Below are 23,022 nucleotides of genomic sequence, written 5' to 3'. Positions count from 1 at the left end.
ATTGAAAATTTCACTTTATAGAATGAGAAGGGTAGTTTTGTCATAAAAATTTGAGTTGCTTATAGTTTTGTAGAATTCATTTGAAAATTCCACCTATTTTTTTGGGATTTAGTACAGTTATGTTCATTCTATGAAATTGAATTCATAAAATTGAAATCTATATTTTTTTCATTCTAAATACAAACGTGTATTTTTAAATAAATTCTACAAAATCATTAAAATTTATTTGTTCTAAACAGAGTGCAAATGTAAAATCCTAGGATGGGAGAGCAATCCTTTCTCCATTTATTCTTGAAGCACGAGAGCAATCCTTTCTCCATTTTTTGTTGAAGCATTGTTATCTATATTGCTTAATGAGGTTCCATTTTATTTTTAAAAAAATAATAATAACTTAAAATTTAAATTCAAATTCATTACCATTTGAATTTCAAAGATCACTTAAAATATAAATTTAACAAATTTAAATTCACTATTTTTTCAAATATATACTTATCTAAATACAAATAAATATTTTTTTATTCAAAAAGTTAAGTTTATATAGTATTTGATAAGTTTCCTTCCTTGTCGCAAATTTGAAATTCTAGCCCAGTAAGAGGTATTTTTTTTTCCCCAAAAGTTCATAAAAATTACAATACAAAATCAGAAACTACAGAAAATAATCAAACTATCTTGTAAATTTATACAATTTACTTCAACATTATTCCAAAAAGAAAATAATTATTTACTAATTTAATAGTTCTAAATACATCTAAACTACTTAATTTAAAAATTACATAGGAGATTTCTTTTACAAATTATTAAATTTTAAAAAAATGTAACAAAAAATAATTTAATAATTTAATATTTTTATTAAACTATATGATTAATAAATAAAAAATTAAGAAAATTAAAATTTGTTATTTGGATTAAAATGTGAAATTTTATTTTATATTTACATTCAAATTCTACATACCAATATTATAAAAAATATATTTCAATTTAAATTTTTTATTTTAAAATTTCATCGGAGCTCTGGAATATATATATATATATATATATATATATATATATATATATATATATATATATATATATATGGTCATATTTCATATAAATTCAAAATTTTGGATCAATTAAAACATTGTATTTATGTAAACAGATGTGAATTTAACTACTCCTTTCGTCTCATTTTGTTTACATTGATTAATAAAACATGCATATTAAGAATTTAATCGATAAAAATTATTTTGTCATTTTTTACTCTTAATTCATTAAGATATTAATAAAAGTTCTTTATTTAAGAAGCAATCATAAAAGTTACTATGAGAAAAATAATTATTTATATATCTAAATTTAGAAACCTTGAAACATTTGGGACATCTAAAAAGGAATAATAAACAAACAAAATAGAACGAGGGAGTATTATGTATGTCAATCGATAATAAAGTTAGTTTAATGTTGGAAGTACATGTTCTCTTCTTCTCCTTCTTCTTCTTCTTCTTCTTCTTCTTTTTTTTTTTTTTTTTTTTTTTTTTTTTTTTTTTTTTTTTTTAAATTCTCGAACCCATAATCAATTACAGTAATTTGAAACGAAATAAAATTAGGAAGGGAATATACCATGTAGAAAACTCCATCTTTCTGTACAAGTACCATCCAAATGCAATTGTTAAACAACTTTGGACAAACAGATCTTCTTCATGTGTTATGAAGTTATTATATATTTTATGTAGAAATAATTGAATTCCACTAGCAAACATACCTACAACACATCATTTGGTTTAAAAATAAAATAAAAATAAAAAATAAAAAATTTAAATTTAAATTTAAATTAAAAAAAATTAACATTTGGTTTTAGCAGAAAACTTCTTCATCAACACATCATTTGTCAAAACCTAAATCTCACATTGGACCACTTTTGTATGCTTCTTTATATAATTTTTGAATTGAATTAAAGAATTGTGATATACAAATAGAGGTGATTCTCCCTCTAATAATTCACAATAAATTAATAAAAATTTATTATATTAAATTTCAAGACTCGAATTCAAAAATTTTCAATCTCTATCGATATAATATAATGTGAAATTTTTTGATCAACCAAGCTAGAGTTGAAGACTGTGTGTATATATAATTAAAGCCAGTATAATCAGTATAAGAGAGCCTAGTTGTAAAAGAAAGATTGTGAGGGAGAGATCTGAGCCAAGATTAGCATTATGGAGAATGGGAATTTGTCAAAGGCATATCCAATGAATGGTGGACATGGCCTTCATAGCTATGCTAATAACTCCAGTAGCCAGGTATATATTTATCTCTTGGTTATAAACTTAATTATGGTTATTTTTCATATTGTATATTTCTTGTAAGGTTACTTCGAGCTTTTAGAGTGCAAAGACCCCTTTTTTGTTTTTTTTTTTTTTTTTTTTTGAGTAGAAATAGAATATTTCCAATTAAAAAAAAGCGTAAATCAGTCATTCCAAGAAAGGTTACAAGAATTAGGAATCTCCTTAAATTATATTTCTTTCTGAATTTTAAATAGATAGTATTTTTATTTATTTATTCATTTGAGGAAGAGATAGCTAATAATCGAATTAGGTTTTTTAAATTGGTATTGAATTAAGGTCCATTTGTTTCCGTAAAATCACTTGTAGAAAAATATTTTTCACAATTTTTTATTATTTGGGCTGTTCAAGAAAATAAATCAACGGGAAATATTTTCCTGATCAAAGGAAAATTAAATCATTTTTAAAGAAAATGATTTCTCATTTCAGGAGAGTAAAACATTTTCCCGACATCGACAAACTTATTGTAATCTTATAAATCTTTTTTTTTTTTTAATTTATTAATCATCGATAGCCATTACCACCAGTCACTGTTCACCACTAACCACCACTGGAGATCACTGGCGACTTTCATAATTTACTATCTTTTTGCATTCTTCTCATATTTAACCATAAAATTTTTAAAATACAAAATTTCTATTATTACTAGTGTTAGAACTCGCGCCATGTGTGGAGCAATATTAAATGATGAAATAATCTTTTATAAAATCGACATGAACACGACACGAAAATTAGGCAGGTAACATGAACACAACATATTTAACCCGTCAAATATTATAAACAGGTTAAGTGGGTCGTGTTGACCCATATACAACACATATAACCACTTGATATTATAAATAGGTTAAGTGGGTCATGTTGACCTATATACAACTCACTTAACCTGTTTATAGTATTTTTAAATTTTAATCTATTTATCTCAATCATATTTAAAAATAAATTTTCACACATAAAATGCATAAATTCTTCAAGATTCATAACTAAAACAAAAAAGTAATACAACAATAAAATTTAAATAGGTTTTAGTTGAAGTATTTATATCTTACACTAAAATTACTTCTTTACTCTTAAATAAAATGGTCACTCCCCTAAACTGCGTGTCAACCCGTGACACGACACGTTTATATTTGTATCAAAAATGGGTAACTCGTTTATGACACGAACTTGTTTAACCTCAACCCTAACCCATTTATTTTGTGTGTTAGGCGAATCGTGCTCACCTGTCATGACTGATTTTGACACTTCTAGTATGACCTACATAAAAAAATACATACACAATATTAATGTATTTTTCACTACTGATAATAATTTTGAGAATTTAACTAATTATATTGAAATAAGAAATTAAATATTTTTTATTTTATGTTTATGATTTATTATAAATGATTGTTTATTTATTTAAAATATTAATGTATGATACTTGTTTAATGTAGTGTGTTCTAAGCGTATAGATGTACTACTTTTTTAAAAATTATCGTATCACATACGTTTTTGTATCTCGTATCCCGTGTTCGTACAACTTAACTCCTGGTATATGAGACTACTTCATATATCAAACTAATCAACCAAGATTTTTTTATTACTAAAAAAAATAAAGTTTTTTTTTTAATTTATTTTTGTATCTTTTTTTTATTAATGAATGATTAGAAAAATAAGAAGAAACTAAATTTTTTTTCGCAAAAAAACTTATGTTACTTTTTATGTTGGATATAAAAGAAAAATAAAATTAATGTTTCTCCACAAATTTATTTTAATGTTTTTATTTTTCTTGTAATTTGAAGAGAAAATTATCGAAATTATTTTCCTTATATTTTTTTATTTTCAAATAAAATAGTTTTGGTTTATTAATATTAATTTAGTTTTCTTTTTTTTTTTCCCCTTATATGATATTATCTGAAAATATAAAAGAACTAATCTTCTTATAATTGATGTCATTACAATTCATCTCTTTACAATTACGCTGAATAACTGATCTCCTTACACTTGGCAATTTGAGAGACTTACACTTGGCTGTTATTTAAGATAGACTTCTCTGCTTTTATATATTACTAGTGTTAGAACCCGCGCGATATTCGGAATACTATTAAAGAATGAAATAATATTTTATAACATCATTCAAAAATAGTAAAATTATATAATAAAATGATAAATTGTATCTCATTGAGATATGCTGAAAAGTTGCAATGCTAAGAGATGCCTTCTTAAATATCCTGCAAAGTCTTTTATAAGGTATACAATAGTAAAAGTCATATACGGTATGACTTATATAAAAAAAATGCATACACACTGAAAGTATTTTTCAATAGTGACAATAATTTTAAGAATTTAACTAATTATATTGAAATAAAAAATTAAGTATTTTTTATGATTTATTAAGTGTTTTTATTTTATACTTATGATTTATTATAAATGATCGTTTACTTATTTGAAATATCAATATATTACTTATTTAATGTATCCTAAGCGTGTGAACGTCCTAATTTTTTAAAAATTATCGTATCATATATATTCTCGTATCTCGTGTACCATATCTATGCAACTTAACTCTTGGTATATGAGACTACACCATACACTAAGCTAATCAACCAAGATTTTTTTTTTATTATTATCAATAAAAAATGAAGTGTTTTTTTAAGTTTATTTTTGTCTCATTGAAATAAAAAATTAAGTCTTTGTTATTTTATGTTTATAATTTATTATAAATGATTGTTTATTTATTTGAAATATTAATGTATTACTTATTTAATGTAGTGTGTCCTAAGCGTGTGGATGTTCTACTTTTTTTAGATTATTGTATCCAGTATATTCTCGTATCTTGCATCCTGTGTTCGTGCAATCTAGTTCCTAGTATATGAGACTATTCTATATACCAAGCTAATCAACCAAGATTTTTTTTATTGCCAATAAAAATGAAGTGTTTTTTTTAATTTATTTTTGTCTCATTGAAATAAAAAATTAAGTCTTTTTTATTTTATGTTTATAATTTATTTGAAATATTAATGTATTACTTATTTAGTGTAATGTGTCCTAAGCGTGTGAATGTTCTTTTTTTTTTTTAAATTATTGCATCTCGTATATTCTCGTAGCTTGCATCATGTGTTCGTGCAACCTAGCTCTTAGTATATGAGACTATTCCATACACAAAGCTAATCAACCAAGATTTTTTCTTATTACCAATAAAAATAAAACTTTTTTTAAAAATTTATTTGTGTAATTAAATAAGAAATTAAGTATTTTTATGTTCATAATTTATTATAAATGATTGTTTATTTATTTAAAATATTAATGTATTACTTATTTAGTATAATATGTTCTAAGCGTGTGGATGTCCTACTTTTTTAAAAAATATCGTATCTCGTGTAACATGTCCGTGCAATCTAGCTCCTAGTAAATAAGACTACTCCATACATCAAACTAATCAATCAATATTTTTTTATTACCAATAAAAAATGAAGTGTTTTTTCTAAATTTATTTTGTTTCGTTGAAATAAGAAATTAAATATTTTTATTTTATGTTTATGATTTATTATAAATGATTATTTATTTCTTTGAAATATTAATGTATTACTTATTTAGTGCAGTGTGTCCTAAGCGTGTGGATATCCTACTTTTTAAAAATTGTCATGCCCGTACGTTCCTGTATCTCGTGTCCCGTGTTCACGCAATCTAGCTCCTGGTATATGAAACTACTCAATATAACAATCTAATCAACCAAGGTTTTTTTTTATAAACCAATAAAAAATGAAGTGTTTTTTTTATTTTTTTTTTGTGTCATTGAAATAAAAAATTAAGTTTTTTTATTTTATGTTTATAATTTATTAATGAAGTGTTTTTTTAATATGTTTATAATTGAAATATGAATATATTACTTATTTAATATAGCATGTCCTAAGCAAATAAATGTCCTACTTTTTAAAGATTTTCGTATTTGTACGTTCTCGTATCTCGTGTCTTACTTCTATACAACCTAGTTTCTGATATATGAGACTACTCTATACACCAAGCTAATCAACCAATTTTTTTATTACAAATAAAAAATGATGTGTTTTTTTTTAAATTTGTTTTTGTTCGTTGAAATAAGAAATTAAGCTTTTTTTTTTTTGTTTTATGTTTATAATTTATTATAAAAGATTATTTATTTATTTAAAATATTAATGTATTACTTATTTAGTGTAATGTGTCCTAAGCATATAGATGTCCTACTTTTTTAAAAATTATCATATCCCATATGTTTTAATTTATATTTTTTAAATTATTTATATATTGTTTATTTAATAGTAATATATTGTTTATTCACACTTTTTTATTTATGTGGATTACTTGTTAATTGTTTTCTAAGAAAAAAATAATTTATATTAATATATTAAATGCTAGAGATAATCTTTTTTATAAACATTATCTTGACAAGGGATTATCTGAAATATAAAACAAATCTTCTTATAATTTTTTAAATTGTGTTAAATTATATTATAATTCTATCATTCGTCATTTTATAATCCAAAATAATGGTAAGTGACAAATTATGATACGTACACTTGGCTATGTAAGACAAACTCCCTGCTTTTATATATGATAAAAATATAGATTATATAGAAGATTAATATTTTTACAGTGAGTTAAAAAATTTTAATATTTTTAATTAATTTTTAATATTGCAACTAAATAATGGAAAATAAGTCATTTGAAAATATTTTTCCAAATATAAGTTATTTTAGAAATAAACGAAGTCTAAATGCGTTAATTTAGACAAATATATTTATTAACAGGGGTGCAAAATTTTTTAAAAAGAAAAAGGAGAGAGGGGCTCAATAGAATACTCATTTTGTAAGTTAGATTTATTATCGATTCATGATCATGTTAAATGTTATATTCGTAGTAGTACGTTCAAAGACAAATTAACTACATCGAGTTTTTTTGTAAAAAAATTATTTCATTTTAAAAAAAATTTTTTTGGCAGAGAGGAGCAGTAGATTCAGTAAAGGAACTTATCAAAGAGGCAATTATTGAAAAGCTTGATATCAAAATTAATTCTGCATCAAACAATACTTTTCAAATCACAGACATGGGTTGCTCTACAGGGCCTAACACATTTGTTGCAGTTCAAAACATAATTGAAGCTATAGAGATTAAGTATGAGACATTGGAAGGCGTACAAGTAGAGTTCCAAGTTTTCCTGAATGATCATTCTTCCAATGATTTCAACACTCTCTTCTCTTCTCTTCCTACCAACAGGCAATACTATGCCATTGGAGTGCCAGGTTATTAAAAAATTAAAGAAATAGTACTACTCTTTTTATTGAAACAAATAAGTTATTTTATATATAAATATAAATAAATGCCTTATTTTAATTTACTGGAAGTATATTCTTTAAAAAATATAGTTAATCATAATAGAGTTTGATGCAATTATATATACCATCACAGGTTCCTTCCACGGCCGCTTATTTCCTAATGCCTCACTTCACATTGTCCATTCTTCCTATGCTCTTCAATGGCTTTCTCAAGTGCCAAAAGAGATAGTGGACAAAAGCTCTCCTGCTTGGAATAAAGGGAGGATTCACTATTCCGATTCAGGAGATCAAACTGTGAAGGCCTTCAAAGACCAGTTTGACAGAGACATGGATTGCTTTCTTGATTTTAGGGCAAAAGAAGTAATTGCCGGCGGGTTAGTTATACTTACATTTCCAGGGCGGTTGGGTGGAATTCCTCATTCTCAAGTTTTCTCCAATGTGGCATATGATCTTTTGGGTTCTTGCCTCATGGACTTGGCTAATAAGGTTAGGACTCTCATATTTAAAACTATATATTACAGGTTCTTTTATCAATTAAGGCTGTCTTCGGTAGTAGCTTTAAATCAAAATGCTAAAAACTATTTTTTATAATATTTGGTAACATAATATCTAAACCAGTAACATAATATTTAAACTAACTTTTAGAGATTAAGTTAACGTTTTATAAAAAGTTAATTTATATAACGTTTAGCTTTTAACATTTTATGAAAAAATACTTAAATAACTAATAGCTAAACGCTACTAAAATAACATACCCTAAGTCCTGCTTAGTATAAGATTTATTTACAAATACTGATAAAATCCATCAGTTAATCATAATATACAATATAGTTAATCACAAATAGTTAGGCCACAAGTCACTATAAATCTTTTCTAATTGATCTATTTGATGAGGCAGGGAATCATAAGTAAAGAAAAAGTGGATTCCTTCAACATTCCAATATATTTTCCCTCTGCAGAAGAATTAGAAGAAGGTATAGAACGCAATGGATGTTTCAATGTAGAAAGATCAGTGAGCATACCCTTAAAGAAGACCCAAGACAGTATTCTAACAAAAGCAAGAATGATATCATCTCATACCAGGGCAGGCTTAGAGCCACTTCTTAAGGACCAATTTGGACAAGACATCATGGATGAGCTCTTTGACTCTTTTGTTATGAAAATCCAAAACTCTACAGTTTTTCAATTTGGGGTAGCTTGTAATTTGTTTTTACTAATTAAACGCAAAGCAAATTATTAGAAAAATGTAATATTTCAATTTTTAATATTGCTAATTTGTTTCTTTAGTTTCATATATTCCCTCCGTCTCATTTTGTTTGCTTGTTATTCTTTTTTTGGATGTTCAAAAATGTTTGCAAGATTTCTAAATTTAGAAATATAAATAATTATTTTTTCCATAATAACATTTATAATTGTTCATTGAATGAAGGACTTTTAGTATCTATAATGAATTATTAAGGGTAAAGAATGACAAAATAACTTTTGTTGACTAAATTCTTAACATGCGTGTTTTGTCAAACCATGCAAACAAAATGAGACGAGGGAGTATTATACTTATTGTAATTTTAATCATTCTTTCACTTTTTTTTTTCTTTACGATGAACATATATCTTAGGATTATAAACACAAAACCATCAATCCAAGTAATTTATGACTGTACATAGTTTATACATAAAATGAGGGGCTTATCAATTAAAAATCAAATTGAAATGCACAACTGAGAATGGAGTTTCCACAATATAATAATTTAAAAAATAATAATAACTTATTCAATGGTATTGAAAAAAAGAAACATAATAAAAATTTTAAACATAGCAACAACAACAATGTATAACATATATATCAATTATCTAGTTTTTCAAAGAAATTAAACTTTTTATGCTCAAATTTTTGAAACGGGATCTCATAGTGATGATTGATTTATGCATATATGTATATTGGATTAATTTCATATACTTATGTTAATATTTATAAAAATCAAGCCAAAAAATTAGTAAGGAAAAATTATTATTTTATCAAAATATATGATTTATCCTTGTATTTTTAAAAATATATTGTTTGGTCTCTATTTTTTGCATTCATTACATTGTTATATCTTTCTATCAATTTTTTTTGTACTTTTTTGTTAAAGCTAACTCGATGTCACTGAAAGGAATTGGATCGCGCCGGAAAATATAGGGGCAAATCAATTAATTTTGATAAAATACAGAGACAACATAGTCAATAAATACATGGACAATATAGTTAATTTTGGTAAAATACAAGAATAAAAATAGTAATTTATTGAAAAAAATATAAAAAATTGACAGAAAGATATAACAGAGTATTAGAGGCAAAAGATAAGAATAAAATTATGTATTTGGTAATGTTGTACATTACAGTAAAATACGGAGATGATATCATAATTTTCCCTATTAGTAAACATGCAAAACTCAAGAAGTAAAATTAAAGTGAAAATATACGCTTTATAATAAGGCTACGTTTGTTTCTATAAAATAATTTGTAGAAAAATATTTTTCACAATTTTCCGTTATTTTTGCGTTCAGGAAAAAAATCAATGGAAAATATTTTCCTAGTCAAAGGAAAATTAAGTTTTTTTTTAAGGAAAACTTCTCATTTTCAAGAGAGTAAAACATTTTCTGGACATTAACAAACCTTATAAATCCATATTTTTTTAATTTATTAATCATCTCGTAGTCACTATCACCAGTCACCATTTATCACTGACTACCACTACCAGCTATCACCACCAGCCACCATCACTGGCCACTGGCAGCCACCACCACGGGCCATTGGTGGCTTTCATAATTTACATTTTTTTTTTTTGCATTCTTCTCATTTTTAGCAATAAATTTTAGAATTTTAAAATTTCTATTATTATTAATATTTTTATGGTCTTATGAGATAAACTTTAATACTTTTAACTAATTTTCAATATTAAAACCAAACAATGGAAAATAAGTCATTTGAAAATATTATTCAAGGAAAATATTTTTCATGGAAAATATTTTTTAGCAAGTTATTTTTCTAAAAATTATTTTATGGAAACAAATGGAGCATAAAAGAAATGAAAAAAAAACCAAAAAACATTAATAAAAACTATAAAAATATAGGAAACTAACCATGTAGCAAGATGTAAAGCTACACAAGCTTATCACTTGCAACAATTATTATTTGAGTCCCTTAAAACCAATAGTACGAAGCCCTGATCCGATGTCATATCTGGTCCGTTAAAGAGATCAGAACACTCATTTAGATTGGGTTCATGGAGAAATACCTATTTAATATGTTGCTTGTTTTAAAAAGGAGCTGCGACTTAAATTTTAACTTTGAGGGAAAATCTAAGAAAAATACTAATCTCCAATTTTGTCCAATTGAAAAAAGTAGAATAGTTCGCAAAACTAATGAGGATTTTGTGACTAGATTTTTAGTTTGAAATTGTTTCAAATTTGACCTTAGTTAATGCTTGATTCATTAAAATTGATTTAATATGAATAATCAGATTATGCATAACAGAAATATTATTTAAAGCAAAATAAAATAATTAAAGTGCGATAAAGCAAAGAACGGTAAATTAAAGTAAGGAAAAGAAATAAATTGAAATAGGGAGTATCACCTGTAGTCGTTTTTAGGAAATTTTAGGGCAATCACATAACTCTTAAAAGAAAGCAAATAAAGAAAAAGAAAAAAAAAGAGAGGTTTTTAGTGATTTAGTTCGTAACTTGATGCCGACGTGAGTCTATCTACATATCCTTTTGAATGGGAATCAGATCATGCAATTTTTCCCACTGTAAAATGGGGATTGATTGATTGATTGATTCTGAAATATTAATTTTAACCTTCTCTTATCATGTTTTGACTTTAATTACCAATTTTAACGAGTGTAAGAAGGAGATGATTAATTTTGAAATTGAATAGACATTGTATTGAAAGACTTATGGTATTCGGGGGTCCATACCTTAGTCTTTTGGTGAGCGATGGGCCGAGTCTTGGCTTGCTTCTTCCTCGGATAAATAGGCAAGCATGAATAGGATTAAGCAAGCTCAAGAAAACAATGGACAATATCAGTACGAAAATGAATAAAGGAAAGAACGAATGAAAGTAGCAGAGAGATTTTTGATTCTCTGCTGCATCTGTAAACTGTAATTCTCATTTTTTTTATCAAAATATCTATTTACAAGAGAGTATATATGATCTGGTGTACAAGTAACTAACTATGGGTTTGGCTAAGTATAGTGGGCTGTGACGATTATTTGACAATGGTGCTGTGATATTTAATATGTGCAGACTGTGACTTAAATAATATCTCCTATACCCCCTCCTCAAGCTGGTGTTGGGGAGAAGTCAACCAACCCAAGCTTGGAAGAAAATGACTGAAATGTGGTTGTGGATAGGGGTTTAGTGAACACATCTGCAAGTTGCAAGGTTGAAGGTAGGTAAGGTGTGCTAACGAAGCCTAAGAGAAGCTGGGATCTGACAACATGACAATCAATGTCAATGTGTTTGGTTCTTTCATGAAAAACTGGGTTTGCAGTTATGTGAATTGCTGCTTTGTTGTCACAATGAAGTGGTATTGGTTTGGGAATTTCAATATGGAAATCAGAGAGAAGGGGATGCAGCCATTTTATCTCACAAACTGTTGTAGCCATGGACCTGTACTCGGATTCTGCAGAGGACTTGCTTACTGTGTTCTGTTTCTTTGATTTCCATGACACCAAAGTAGTGCCTAGGAAAATACAGTATCCTGTGGTAGATTTTCTAGTATCAGCACATGATGCCCAGTTTGCATCAGAAAAAGCTCTTAGCTTCATGTCATTCTGTGATGGGAGGAAGAGTCCTCTATAACTGGTGCCCTTCAAATACTTGACCAATGTCAATGCATCCTTAAGGTGTTGTTGATCAAGTGTTTGCATGAATTGACTTAGCTGCTGGACAGCAAAGCTAATGTCAGGTCTGGTAAGTGACAAATACAGAAGTCTGCCAAAAAGTCTCCTGAAAACATCTGGAGTTTGGAGAGGAGATCCCATGTCTGAACTGAGCTTTAGTCCCTGAATGAAAGGATTGGAGCTTGTTTTTGCATTCTGCAATCTAGAATCTTTGATGATATCTGTGATGAACTTGTGTTGAGTGAGAAGAATTCCTTCATTTGATCTGGCAATTTCAATACCTAGAAAATATTTGGCATATCCCAGGTCTTTTATAGTAAATTTATGATGAAGATAGTCTTTGAGGTCTTGAATTAGCTCCTCGGATGGTCCTGTTATAATACAATCATCAACATAGACCAAAATAGCAAGAAAAGAATCTCCTTTGCCCTTTGTGAACATGCAGTTGTCAAACATGGACGGTTGAAAACCTGTAGAAATTAAGCTCGCAGAAAGTTCCTTATTCCATTATCTCCCTGCCTACTTCAATCCATAGAGAGATCTTTGCAATTTACATACTTGACCTTTGTGAGCTTTATCATAACCTGGTGGTACTTGCATGTATATAGTTTCATCAATGGACCCATGCAAGTAGGCATTGTTGATGAACAGGCCAAGCTTTGGCTACTGCCAGAGTTAAGAAAACTCTTACAGTTATTAACTTTGCCACATGAGAGAAGGTCTGGTTGTAATCTAGACCCAGCAACTGGCTGTAGCCCTTTGCCACAAGTCTGGCCTTGTATCTATCAATGCTTCCATCTGGTTTTTACTTTATCCTGTATATCCACTTACACCCCACAGGTTTTACATTAGGGGGTAAATCAGTTAGTATCCATGTATTGTTGTTTTCAAGAGCAGTTAATTCTTCATTCATGGCATCTACCCAATTTTTATCATTTTTATCTTGATTATAATTGCTAGGTTCCTGGACTTTAGACACATGTGCAACAAAGTTTTGGTGTGAGGGTGTGAAATGAATAGAAGCTGGTGTGTGAGTGGAGGAGATATGAGAAACCACAAAGTCTTGTAACCAAGTTGGTGTATGTTTGGTTCTTATGCTTCTTCTTAAAACAAGAGCATGTATTTGATCTGCTAATAATGATTCAAGAATGTTTGGTTGTATATTAGTTGGTTCAGTAGAATTGGTTGTGATGTGCCTTGTGGAGACAAATTAGGTGTTCTATTAGCTGAGGATGAGGGAGCTGTATCATTTTCTGTGATTGGTGGGGAAGGAGGGTGTATTTGTGAAGTATTTCTGGGTGAACCTTGCTGAGAAACATCAAATGTTGTTGTGGGAAATGAAATCGGGGATAGATATGCATTAGAAATGCAAGCTGGTAGTGTAAAATTTATTATGGTTTCAGGTCTTTTGTGGTGAAAAGGGAAAGTGGCTTCAATAAAGATCACATCTCTAGAATGGAATAAAGTTTTGGTACTGAGATTGTACAATTTATACCCTTTATGCTGTTGAGAATAACCAAGGAACACTCAAGGATGTCCTCGGCGTGCAAACTTCAGTTTGTGTGGCAGTGTATTAGTTGAGTAACATTAAAATCCAATTACTCTGAAGTGAGAATAATCTGGAGGTTTATTATATAATCTTTCATAAGGTGTTTGCCATTTGAGATTTTCAGAAGGAATTCTATTGGATATGTAGGTTGCAGATAACAAGGTTTCAAACCAGAATTGGGTTGGAAATTTGGCTTGGTGGAATATAGCTCGACAATATTTATTAAGGTTCTGTGTTTCCTTTCCACTACTCCATTCTGCTGAGGAGTATATACACAAGTTCTTTGCTGAATAATGCATTTTTCAAGGAAAAACTTCACACATTCAGAATTTATGAATTCTGAGCCATTATCAGATGTGAAGATCTTGATATTTTGTTGGAATTGGGTAAGAATTAACTGGTAAAAGGATTTCAAGGCATATGGTACTTGAATCTTGGTTGTTAGCATGTAAGTCCAGCAGTATCTGCTGTAATCATCCACCAAGGTCAACATATACACTGCATTTGTAACAGATTTAACACTGTATGGTCCCCATAAATCTATATGTACAATCTCAAAAGGTTTTAAGGTAGAAATTTGACTAGTGAAAAAAGGTAATCTGGTTTGTTTAGCAATAGGGCAAACAGGACATGCCATATCCACAAAAATCACAGTCATGTACATCATTCACATGTTTCAATCTCTTATTTGAGATATGACCTAATCTAGCATGCCACAACATTGCTAGATGTTTATTATGACTATTACATTGAGCTGTCATATTGTTTCCCTTATTTTGAATGAAAGAGTCTTTTGTCATGTAGTATAGATCTTCATATACTTTTCCCACTCTAGTAATTCCTCAGTCTGTAAATCCTGGAATAAGCAGTATTCAGGAAATGAGTGCACAGACAAATGACATGTTTTGGTGAGTAAGTTTACTGAAATGAGGTTGCAGCTGAAGGAAGGCACATACAACACATTGTATAGAGTAATTCTATTGTTCAATTTAACATTTCCAATGTGAGTAACTTGTCTGGTAGAGTTGTTAGGTAGTCTAATGGTTTTAGGAGGGTTCAATTTATGTACAAGGTCAAAAAATGATAGATTAGTAGTGATATGGTCTGTTGCACTTGAGTCTATTATCCAGTTACTTTTGCAGTTAAAATCAATGCTATAAATGACAGAATTGAGTAAAGTACCTGCAAAATGAACATTCTTGATGTCGGCATCAACTTGCTCCATCTGATAATCAATTTGTTGCTGCAAAGGTGTGGACTGCTGCTGCAGAGGTGTATCATCCATCTGAACTGCATTCACCGTGTTTGTTCCAGTCATGTTGACTCCTCTTTTCTTTTGTAACTCAATGAACCAGTCTGGATATCCATGGATTTTGAAGCAGTTTTCTATGGTATGGCCATTCATTTTGCATTTGGGGCAATACTTGTCTTTCTTGTCTTCCTTTCTATTGTAGTATGGTTTCCTGTTACCAGTTGCACCTGGATTGTTGTAATTGCTGTTGTAGTTCCTTCTAGCTAACAATACTGTTGAAGTTTCACTGGATTCCACATTCAATGTATTTACCTCTCTTTGCTTCTCAACACTCAAAATCATGGAATAAGCTTTATTAATTGAAGGAAATGTATCCATTAAAAGGATCTGATTCTTTACATTGTCATATTCATCACCTAGTCCCATTAGAAACTGCATTAACCTTCTATTGTTGTCATATTCTGTAATTGCATTTGTTTGACCACAACATGTAGGCAAAGGTGCCAAACATAGTAATTCATCCCATTTTCTTTTGAGATTTGTATAAAAACTTGTTACAGACTCGTTTCCTTGCTTGTAACTTGCAATTTCTCTCTCAATCTTATATATCATCAGGCCATTACACTCTCCATACCTCTGTTTTAGCTCATCCCAAAGTATTTTTGCAGTTTTGCAAAATACAAAGGCATATGATATCTCCTTGGATACAACATTAATGATCCACGAAGCTACCATGCTATCTGCTTGTAACCACCTCTCATATTCCTCTGACTGTGAATCAGGTTGAGCTATGGTTCCATTAATAAACCCTAGCTTGTTCTTCGCCCTGAGAGCTACCATTACAGATCTGCTCCATGAAAGATAATTCTCTGGCCCTTTTAATGAAGAATTCACCAATCGAAATCCAGGAGATTCTGAGTTATTCACATGTAAAGGATCATTATCATGATTTTTGCTAGTAACTACAGCGATAAGCCTCGCCACATCTTCTGGAGTGATCATTTTGATGTTCAACCAGATCTAAAACAAAGTTTACTCTTGAATTGTAGAAATTCAAGAAACAGATCAGTTAACCTGCTCTGATACCATGAACAGGATTAAGCAAGCTCAAGAAAACAATGGACAATATCAGTACGGAAATGAATAAAGGAAAGAACGAATGAAAGTAGCAGAGAGATTTTTGATTCTCTGCTGCATCTGGAAACTGTAATTCTCATTTTTTTATCAAAATATCTATTTACAAGAGAGTATATATGATCTGGTGTACAAGTAACTAACTATGGGTTTGGCTAAGTATACTGAGCTGTGATGATTATTTGACAATGGTGCTGTGATATTTAATATGTGCAGACTGTGACTTAAATAATATCTCCTATAAAGCACATTATCTTCTCGGTGAGGGGCTTTAGGTTGGAAATTTAGACTTCAAGAAGAATCCAAATCTGTGGTCTTAAAGTTTGGATTTAGCAAAGAGGCTCCAAACTTCAAACACAATTTTGAAGTGAGGTTTAGCTTATCAAAGAGACGTTAATCTAAGAATGGAGAAAATTTAAACTAAGAGAAATTTCGCTCGAGGAGAGCCTCCAAAAGAAGAAATAGAGCGAATGAGGGAAGTAATTTCGAAAGAATATCGTCTCAATTACTTAGAACACTCGAATGAATGGAAAAGATAGAAAAAGCTTAAAAAGCCTTAGGAACATTTCAATTAAAGCCTCTAAAATGTAAAAGAGAGTATTGATATTGTCGATTATTGTATAATTGTGTTTTTGAACGAAGGAGCGACTAGTTTATATAGGAGAAGATTTAAGCTAAAACTTCACACATTTCAATGTGGAAATGAGATTTCTTCGCTCAAATCTGGATGATCACCAAACTTGGCCTAAGCGGTGATTGCAGGGCCCTCTGTGGTGACCCCCGAGCATGGGTCGGTGATGCATGGTTTAATCAGTTTATGGCCCGTTTCAACTCGGATTTTGACATGTCATACATCGTTAGAATTTCTTTTAGTCTAGATTCCAATAATATCAAGATTTTTTTGAAATTTTATCTGTAAAAGGAGTTATGACTAAAAGAGTGGATTTAGTAACAAAGAAAATCTAAAGGTTTTTGCATTCAGTAACTATCAAAATTACAAAAATTATTTTATATTTAATTTGAATAAAAATTCTATGAAATTAAATAATGCATTTGTGATAATTATTTTTATAATTTTTGAGCAAAGTTTGAGAGGTAGAAATTCATAATTTGTAAAAACGTTGCAAATTTTGGAATTTTTGCTAATTTTAATAATCTTTTATTTTTTGATAATAAAATTTTTAAAATATTGATTGTTATTAAAGCAATTTGTAAAATAGCTTTTCAAATTTAATCATATCATTCAGGTGGCAATTTTTCAAAATTTTCTTAAAAATGCAATCCAAAGAATTAGAATGCAAAAGGAAAAAAAGCAAGAAACAATGGTAAAATGGGTCAAGACCCATCAAATGGATTAGAATCAAAATGGGCTCTCAAGCAGTAATATCATCTTCTTATTTCTCTTGCTTGAGCTTTGTGGCTCTAAATTCATTTCAAGCACGATTGCCCATAAAGCTTTCTGTACTTCCTCTTCATGCTAATGCCAAACCCACCAGTCATCATCTCCTTAAATTCCAAAGATTGAAAACCAGAGCTACCCTTGATGAGAAAGAGCAAAATGCCCCTAACCCACTTCTTATCCAAGAACAAGAAGAAGAAGAAAAAATGCAGGCTAGAAGCAACTTAGTATGTATTTTCCTCTTCTTATTTGATTTCTTGAAATCTTTTGGAAATATTTGAACTGATTCGGGTAATTTCTATGTGGATTTTTTGGTTTAGGAGGTAGAGAAGAGTGTGAAAGTGCTAAAGAATGCTGCAAAGACAAGAAAGGTTGCAAAAGATGAGGTTTTGTCAGCTATGTCAGTGATTGAGAAGGCTAAAATTGATCCTTCTGGGTTTCTTGATACACTTGGTGGATCCGAATCCCCTGGAAGAACTTGGATGCTTGTTTTCACTGCTGAGGTTCATATAAATATAATTCATTTAATTTGTTTCTGGTTGGTAATTTTATCTCCATCATTAAATTGTGCTTATTTTAATTTTCCTTTTTCTTTCTCTGATTTATAGAAGCAATTAAAGGGTGGAAGATACTTTCCTCTCACTGCTGTTCAGAGATTTGATGCTGCTGTAAGCTCTTTTTAGCCTTAATATGAGTTCTTGTTTTTTGTAATTAAAACAATGATCTTTGGTTTAGTCGTATTAGAGTAAATTATAGGATTGTCAAGTGGCAAGTTTGAACCCTAATCGAAAACTAATTAACTGACAACAAAAATTCCGATGTGTTGAGAATCAGAATGCACATATCTCATTTTTTGAAGTGTTCTTTTTTTTTTTTTTTGGTGGATTTTCTTTTTGAAGAAATAATAAGCAACTATTCCTCCTTTGGACCTTAATATAATCCATTGGAACTTCTACATTAAAACTCAAGAATGACTTTTTTATTACTGTAAAACCGTAATGATTATATTTTTGAAATGAAAATTCTGTGAAAATTGGAAAATGATTACCTGATATGAGCTTTTCTTGTCCCATGCTTTGTACACTTTTGTTATCATGTTTTCATGTTTCCTCTATTTCTCCCTTCCTTGAACACTTATCTAGATACACAATTCAATTATATACATTTTGTTTCATTTTTCAAAATTTCTGAAGGATTCTTTGAGTATGAACTTTCCCTTGCTTTCACCTTTTTCCCATTTGAAGAGAACAGTAAAAAATTTCAACTGTTTATATGAACTATGGTTAGAGACAGAAAGATGACTTTTGTTACTTAAATTCTTTCTTTTTTAATAGTTCAGCTTTAGATAGTTCTTATGAGTTCACTCTGCGATTTCCAGGGAAAAAGAATTGAAAATGGAGTATATCTTGGGCCAATTGGATGCTTAACATTTGAAGGCAGATTTACATGGAAGAAGAGGATACTAGCCTTCATTTTCGAGCGCATTCGAATCAAAATTGGACCTCTGAACCCCTTGGAGATAAGTCTTGGCCAGAAAGAAGATAGAGAACCAAACACAAAGGATCCTTTCTTTATCTGGTTTTACATTGATGAAGAAATCGCAGTTGCTCGAGGCCGGAGCGGGGGAACTGCATTTTGGTGTCGATGTCATAGAGTGACTACTTGATTCAACTATAACTTCTCAGTTATGCACTTCTATTTTATATTCCTTGTCAGTATTAGAATGGTAATATTGCTAAGTGTGCAAGTGTAATTAATATATTTCCTTGAAGTAATGCTAATTTTACTAAAAATGATATACTACAAAGAATTGTTGCTATTTTTATGAACTGTATATATTAATGGATGTCAGGTGGCTATGCCTCCAAATTCTGAGAAATTTCAGTAGAAAACTCATTTTGTGTGTTATGCTTATACTGAGAAAGACTATTGAACTCTCTCTTTCAATGTCTCTTCTATGTATATGTATAAGCACAATAAGTCCTTATTTGCCATTCTACCAGGAATAGGAGAGACTAGCTAGGTGGGATAAAACCTCATCAAACCAGATTTTCCAACAAGCGACTCCCAAAATGCTGCCCATGGAGTTACCGAAGAGGAGCAAAGATGCCTCCTGTTTCATTCACCGTTGGTAAGTAATCTATTATGGTAGGCTAACTCAGAGAAAAACTCTGATTCGTTGGTGACCAGACCACCTCCAGATCAGAGACCAACTACCATTATTATTTGCTTCGTTAACTCTAGAAAGCCAACTGTAAACCAATAAATTTGAGCTTCACCTCTATCCTGTGAAGGAGGAAGGACGACATCAATACAGGTTAGAATAGAAATGGGCAAAAAACAACTAAATTTATTCCAATCCCAAACTCCATTGCTACTGTATAATCATCAAGCAAATGGAAAGGGATATTGGAACTAGCAACATCTTTTAAAATTAAACCATCCAAGAGCCATCTTTCCTTCCAAAATTAAATCGGTATAAGCCTTGATTTGGTGGTGGTTGAATCAGATTGTCTTTCGATGATCTGTCAACTTGCACGTTAATGAAGTCCCATTGTCCGAGCTGGGTACTAGAGTTTTGAAGCTGAAAACTTGGGTTGACTCCTTTTTTTTAAAGAAAAAATTTATTGAGAGGTTTAACGGATAAAAATAATATTTTTGACTATACAATAAAAGTAGTATTCCCTTAACTTATCCAATTGGTGAAAACTATTATAATCGGGAGGACTAAAATTCAACACCTTTCACTTCTCATGTCAGTGAAAAGACCAACTAGGACATGTTATGAATTAATCTCAAATAATTCCTCAATAACCTAGATCGTGCAAACCACTAGATTCAACAAAATAGATTGAATAAGAAAATGTTGCGTACCTGACATCGTTGTTCGTCGATCTTGATGTGTGGAATTAGGTTTGCAGCCTTCCAGAGAATTGAAGAATCGATTTAGCGGAAGCAGTACGAAAGGGACGTAAAACTGAATCGTATTCAACTCCTCTGGGGACCACGACCTTTATATACCTGTAGCGTTAGTACAATTCCTATTTCGGTCCTTTAACGAAATAGAAATTATATAATGGTCTCTACACTTAATATCTATAATTAGTTGATACCTCAATAGTCAATTATTCACAATCAAGACCACATTTGAAATTGACTTTTCAATTAGACTGCTGTACGTATTTATTTTACATATTAAGCCCACAATAGAAAATTAAATCCAACAATCTCCCACTTGGACGAACATATGTTAAATAAAATACATACACCAAAATGAGCTCAACAAACGCAGTCATACAAGGTATCCAAAAACAATCTCGTCCATTAGTTATATTGATAAAAAACTGAAGAAACATTCGCCATAGATCTCATGACTAAGTTCATCATCAACTACATTACCAATACCCCTAAATGACATAGATTCATTATAGAAGTGTAGTATGAAAACTACATGCAATGTGATCATCATGTCTGTTTCCAACTGGTCACCAACAAAAGTGAGATCAAGCAAAACAATAATAATAATACAGAGTGTAACCATCAACCAAAATGAGTACTCAACAAAATTTCATAATAAAACATATCCAAAACAAAATAGAGCATTCAAAAACATAATGTATACATAAAGAGCAAACTCCCACTAAAACTAGAGAGTCTCAAGCAAAACGATACCCATATGAGCGGTGTGCTCATGGAAAACTTTCGGTATCACTGCCTTTGTAAGCGGATCCGCAATCATAGAGTTTGTTCCAACATGCTCTAAGGATATCTATCCACTCTGTACCCTCTCCTTCACAGCCAAGAACTTAATCTCAATGTGTTTTGATCGAGAAGAGCTCCTGTTGTTGTTGGAGAATAAAACGGCTGACCTGCTGTCACAATACAACTTTAGTGGTCTTTCTATTCCACCGACTACACGCAGCCCAGTGACAAGGTTTCTCAGCCAAATAGCTTGATTGGATGCCTTATAAGATGCTACAAATTCACCTTCCATGGTGGAGGTTGCCACTAGAGTTTGTTTCATACTCTTCCAAGAAATAGCACCGCCAGCCAATAGAAAAACGTAGCCAGATGTGGATTTGAGGAGATCTACTAGGGAAAGAATAAGTGCTATTCCAGATGATTATATAGTGTTTCTTCAGGAACATGAGGATACTGTAGACATGATAGATGATGATCCAGTTAGTTTCTATCATGCCATGCAGAGTTCTGACTCTCATAAGTGGATTGAGGCAATGAACGAAGAGTATAAGTCTATGCAAGACAATCAAGTTTGGGATCTTGTTCAATTACCTGAAGGAAAGAAACCCATTGGTTGCAAATGGATATTTAAAACCAAAAGGGATTCTCAAGGTAATGTGGAAAGATATAAAGCACGTCTTGTAGCAAAAGGCTTTACTCAAAAGGAAGGGATTGACTATAAAGAAACCTTCTCTCCAGTTTCTTGGAAGGATTCTTTTAGGACAATCATGGCCTTAGTTGCAAATCTTGATCTTGAGCTTCATCAAATGGATGTTAAGACTGCGTTTCTCAATGGCGACATTGATGAAACAATATATATGGCGCAACCAAAAAATTTTGTAATTGGAGATCCAAAACATCTGGTATGCAAATTAAAGAAATCCATTTATGGACTCAAGCAAGCTTCTCGTCAATGGTACTTTAAGTTCAACCAAGTAATTGTCTCGTTTGGTTTTGAGGCAAATGCTGTTGAAAATTGTGTGTATCATAAGTTCAGTGGGAGTAGGTTCATCTTTTTGGTCTTATATGTGGATGACATACTTCTTGCTACTAATTGTAAAGTCTTGCTGCATGAAACCAAAGTTTTTCTTTCAAAGCATTTTGAGATGAAAAATTTAGGTGAAGCTTCTTTTGTTTTAGGGATTCAGATACATCGAGACCGTTCTCGAGGTATTCTTGGATTATCACAAAAGAGCTATATTGATAAAGTGCTCAAGAGATTTAGTATGCAGAATTCTAGACCATTGGATACCCCTATTGCAAAAGGTGATAAATTTAGTAATCAACAATGTCCAAAGAGTGAACTTGAAATTCAGGAAATGCAAAAGGTTCCTTATGCGTCAACTGTAGGAAGTCTTATGTATGTTCAAGTTTGTACTCGTCCAGACATTTCTTTTATAGTTGACATTTTAGGCAGATATCTCAGCAATCTAGGAATGGATCATTGGAAAG

At 30.3% G+C, this 23,022-nt stretch overlaps 2 protein-coding genes across 3 annotated transcripts; both read left to right on the top strand.

The window, feature by feature from the left end:
* Window positions 1-2,172: 2,172 nt before the first annotated feature.
* LOC105634337 (loganic acid O-methyltransferase-like) lies at window positions 2,173-8,849 on the top strand. The gene is made up of 4 exons (XM_012217183.4): window positions 2,173-2,276; window positions 7,276-7,576; window positions 7,743-8,095; window positions 8,508-8,849. The coding sequence occupies exons 1-4, from the start codon at window positions 2,193-2,195 to the stop codon at window positions 8,847-8,849; spliced, it is 1,080 nt and encodes a 359-aa protein (XP_012072573.3). The 5' UTR covers window positions 2,173-2,192.
* An 8,914-nt stretch (window positions 8,850-17,763) lies between these two features.
* LOC105634328 (microbial collagenase) lies at window positions 17,764-19,737 on the top strand. 2 transcript variants are annotated; one of them, XM_089724656.1, is made up of 4 exons: window positions 17,764-18,056; window positions 18,153-18,332; window positions 18,438-18,497; window positions 19,208-19,737. In XM_089724656.1, exons 1-4 carry the CDS (start codon window positions 17,796-17,798, stop codon window positions 19,493-19,495), a joined length of 789 nt encoding a protein of 262 aa, XP_089580782.1. In that variant the 5' UTR covers window positions 17,764-17,795; the 3' UTR covers window positions 19,496-19,737. The 2 variants fall into 2 exon arrangements, with proteins under 2 accessions (XP_089580782.1, XP_089580781.1); XM_089724655.1 differs by having other exon boundaries at window positions 17,768-18,056; window positions 18,150-18,332.
* Window positions 19,738-23,022: the final 3,285 nt, after the last annotated feature.

The sequence above is a fragment of the Jatropha curcas genome, chromosome 8 (assembly GCF_041381405.1).
Source record: "Jatropha curcas cultivar XTBG-Jc1 chromosome 8, XTBG_Jcur_1.0, whole genome shotgun sequence".
In the NCBI taxonomy this organism is placed as follows: Eukaryota; Viridiplantae; Streptophyta; class Magnoliopsida; order Malpighiales; family Euphorbiaceae; genus Jatropha; species Jatropha curcas.
The sequence above is the reverse complement of the archived record's forward strand: the minus strand, read 5'-3'. Positions and strand labels throughout refer to the sequence as shown.

Bases quoted from the DNA above. Each gene is read 5' to 3' on its own strand.
- LOC105634337 (XM_012217183.4), top strand. From the start codon at position 2,193: ATGGAGAATGGGAATTTGTCAAAGGCATATCCAATGAATGGTGGACAT. The intron at 2,277-7,275 runs GTATATATTTAT...TTTTTTTGGCAG, and splicing joins CTAATAACTCCAGTAGCCAG to AGAGGAGCAGTAGATTCAGT. The intron at 7,577-7,742 runs GTTATTAAAAAA...ATACCATCACAG, and splicing joins CTATGCCATTGGAGTGCCAG to GTTCCTTCCACGGCCGCTTA.
- LOC105634328 (XM_089724655.1), top strand. From the start codon at position 17,796: ATGGGCTCTCAAGCAGTAATATCATCTTCTTATTTCTCTTGCTTGAGC. The intron at 18,057-18,149 runs GTATGTATTTTC...TTTTTGGTTTAG, and splicing joins TGCAGGCTAGAAGCAACTTA to GAGGTAGAGAAGAGTGTGAA. The intron at 18,333-18,437 runs GTTCATATAAAT...TCTGATTTATAG, and splicing joins TGCTTGTTTTCACTGCTGAG to AAGCAATTAAAGGGTGGAAG.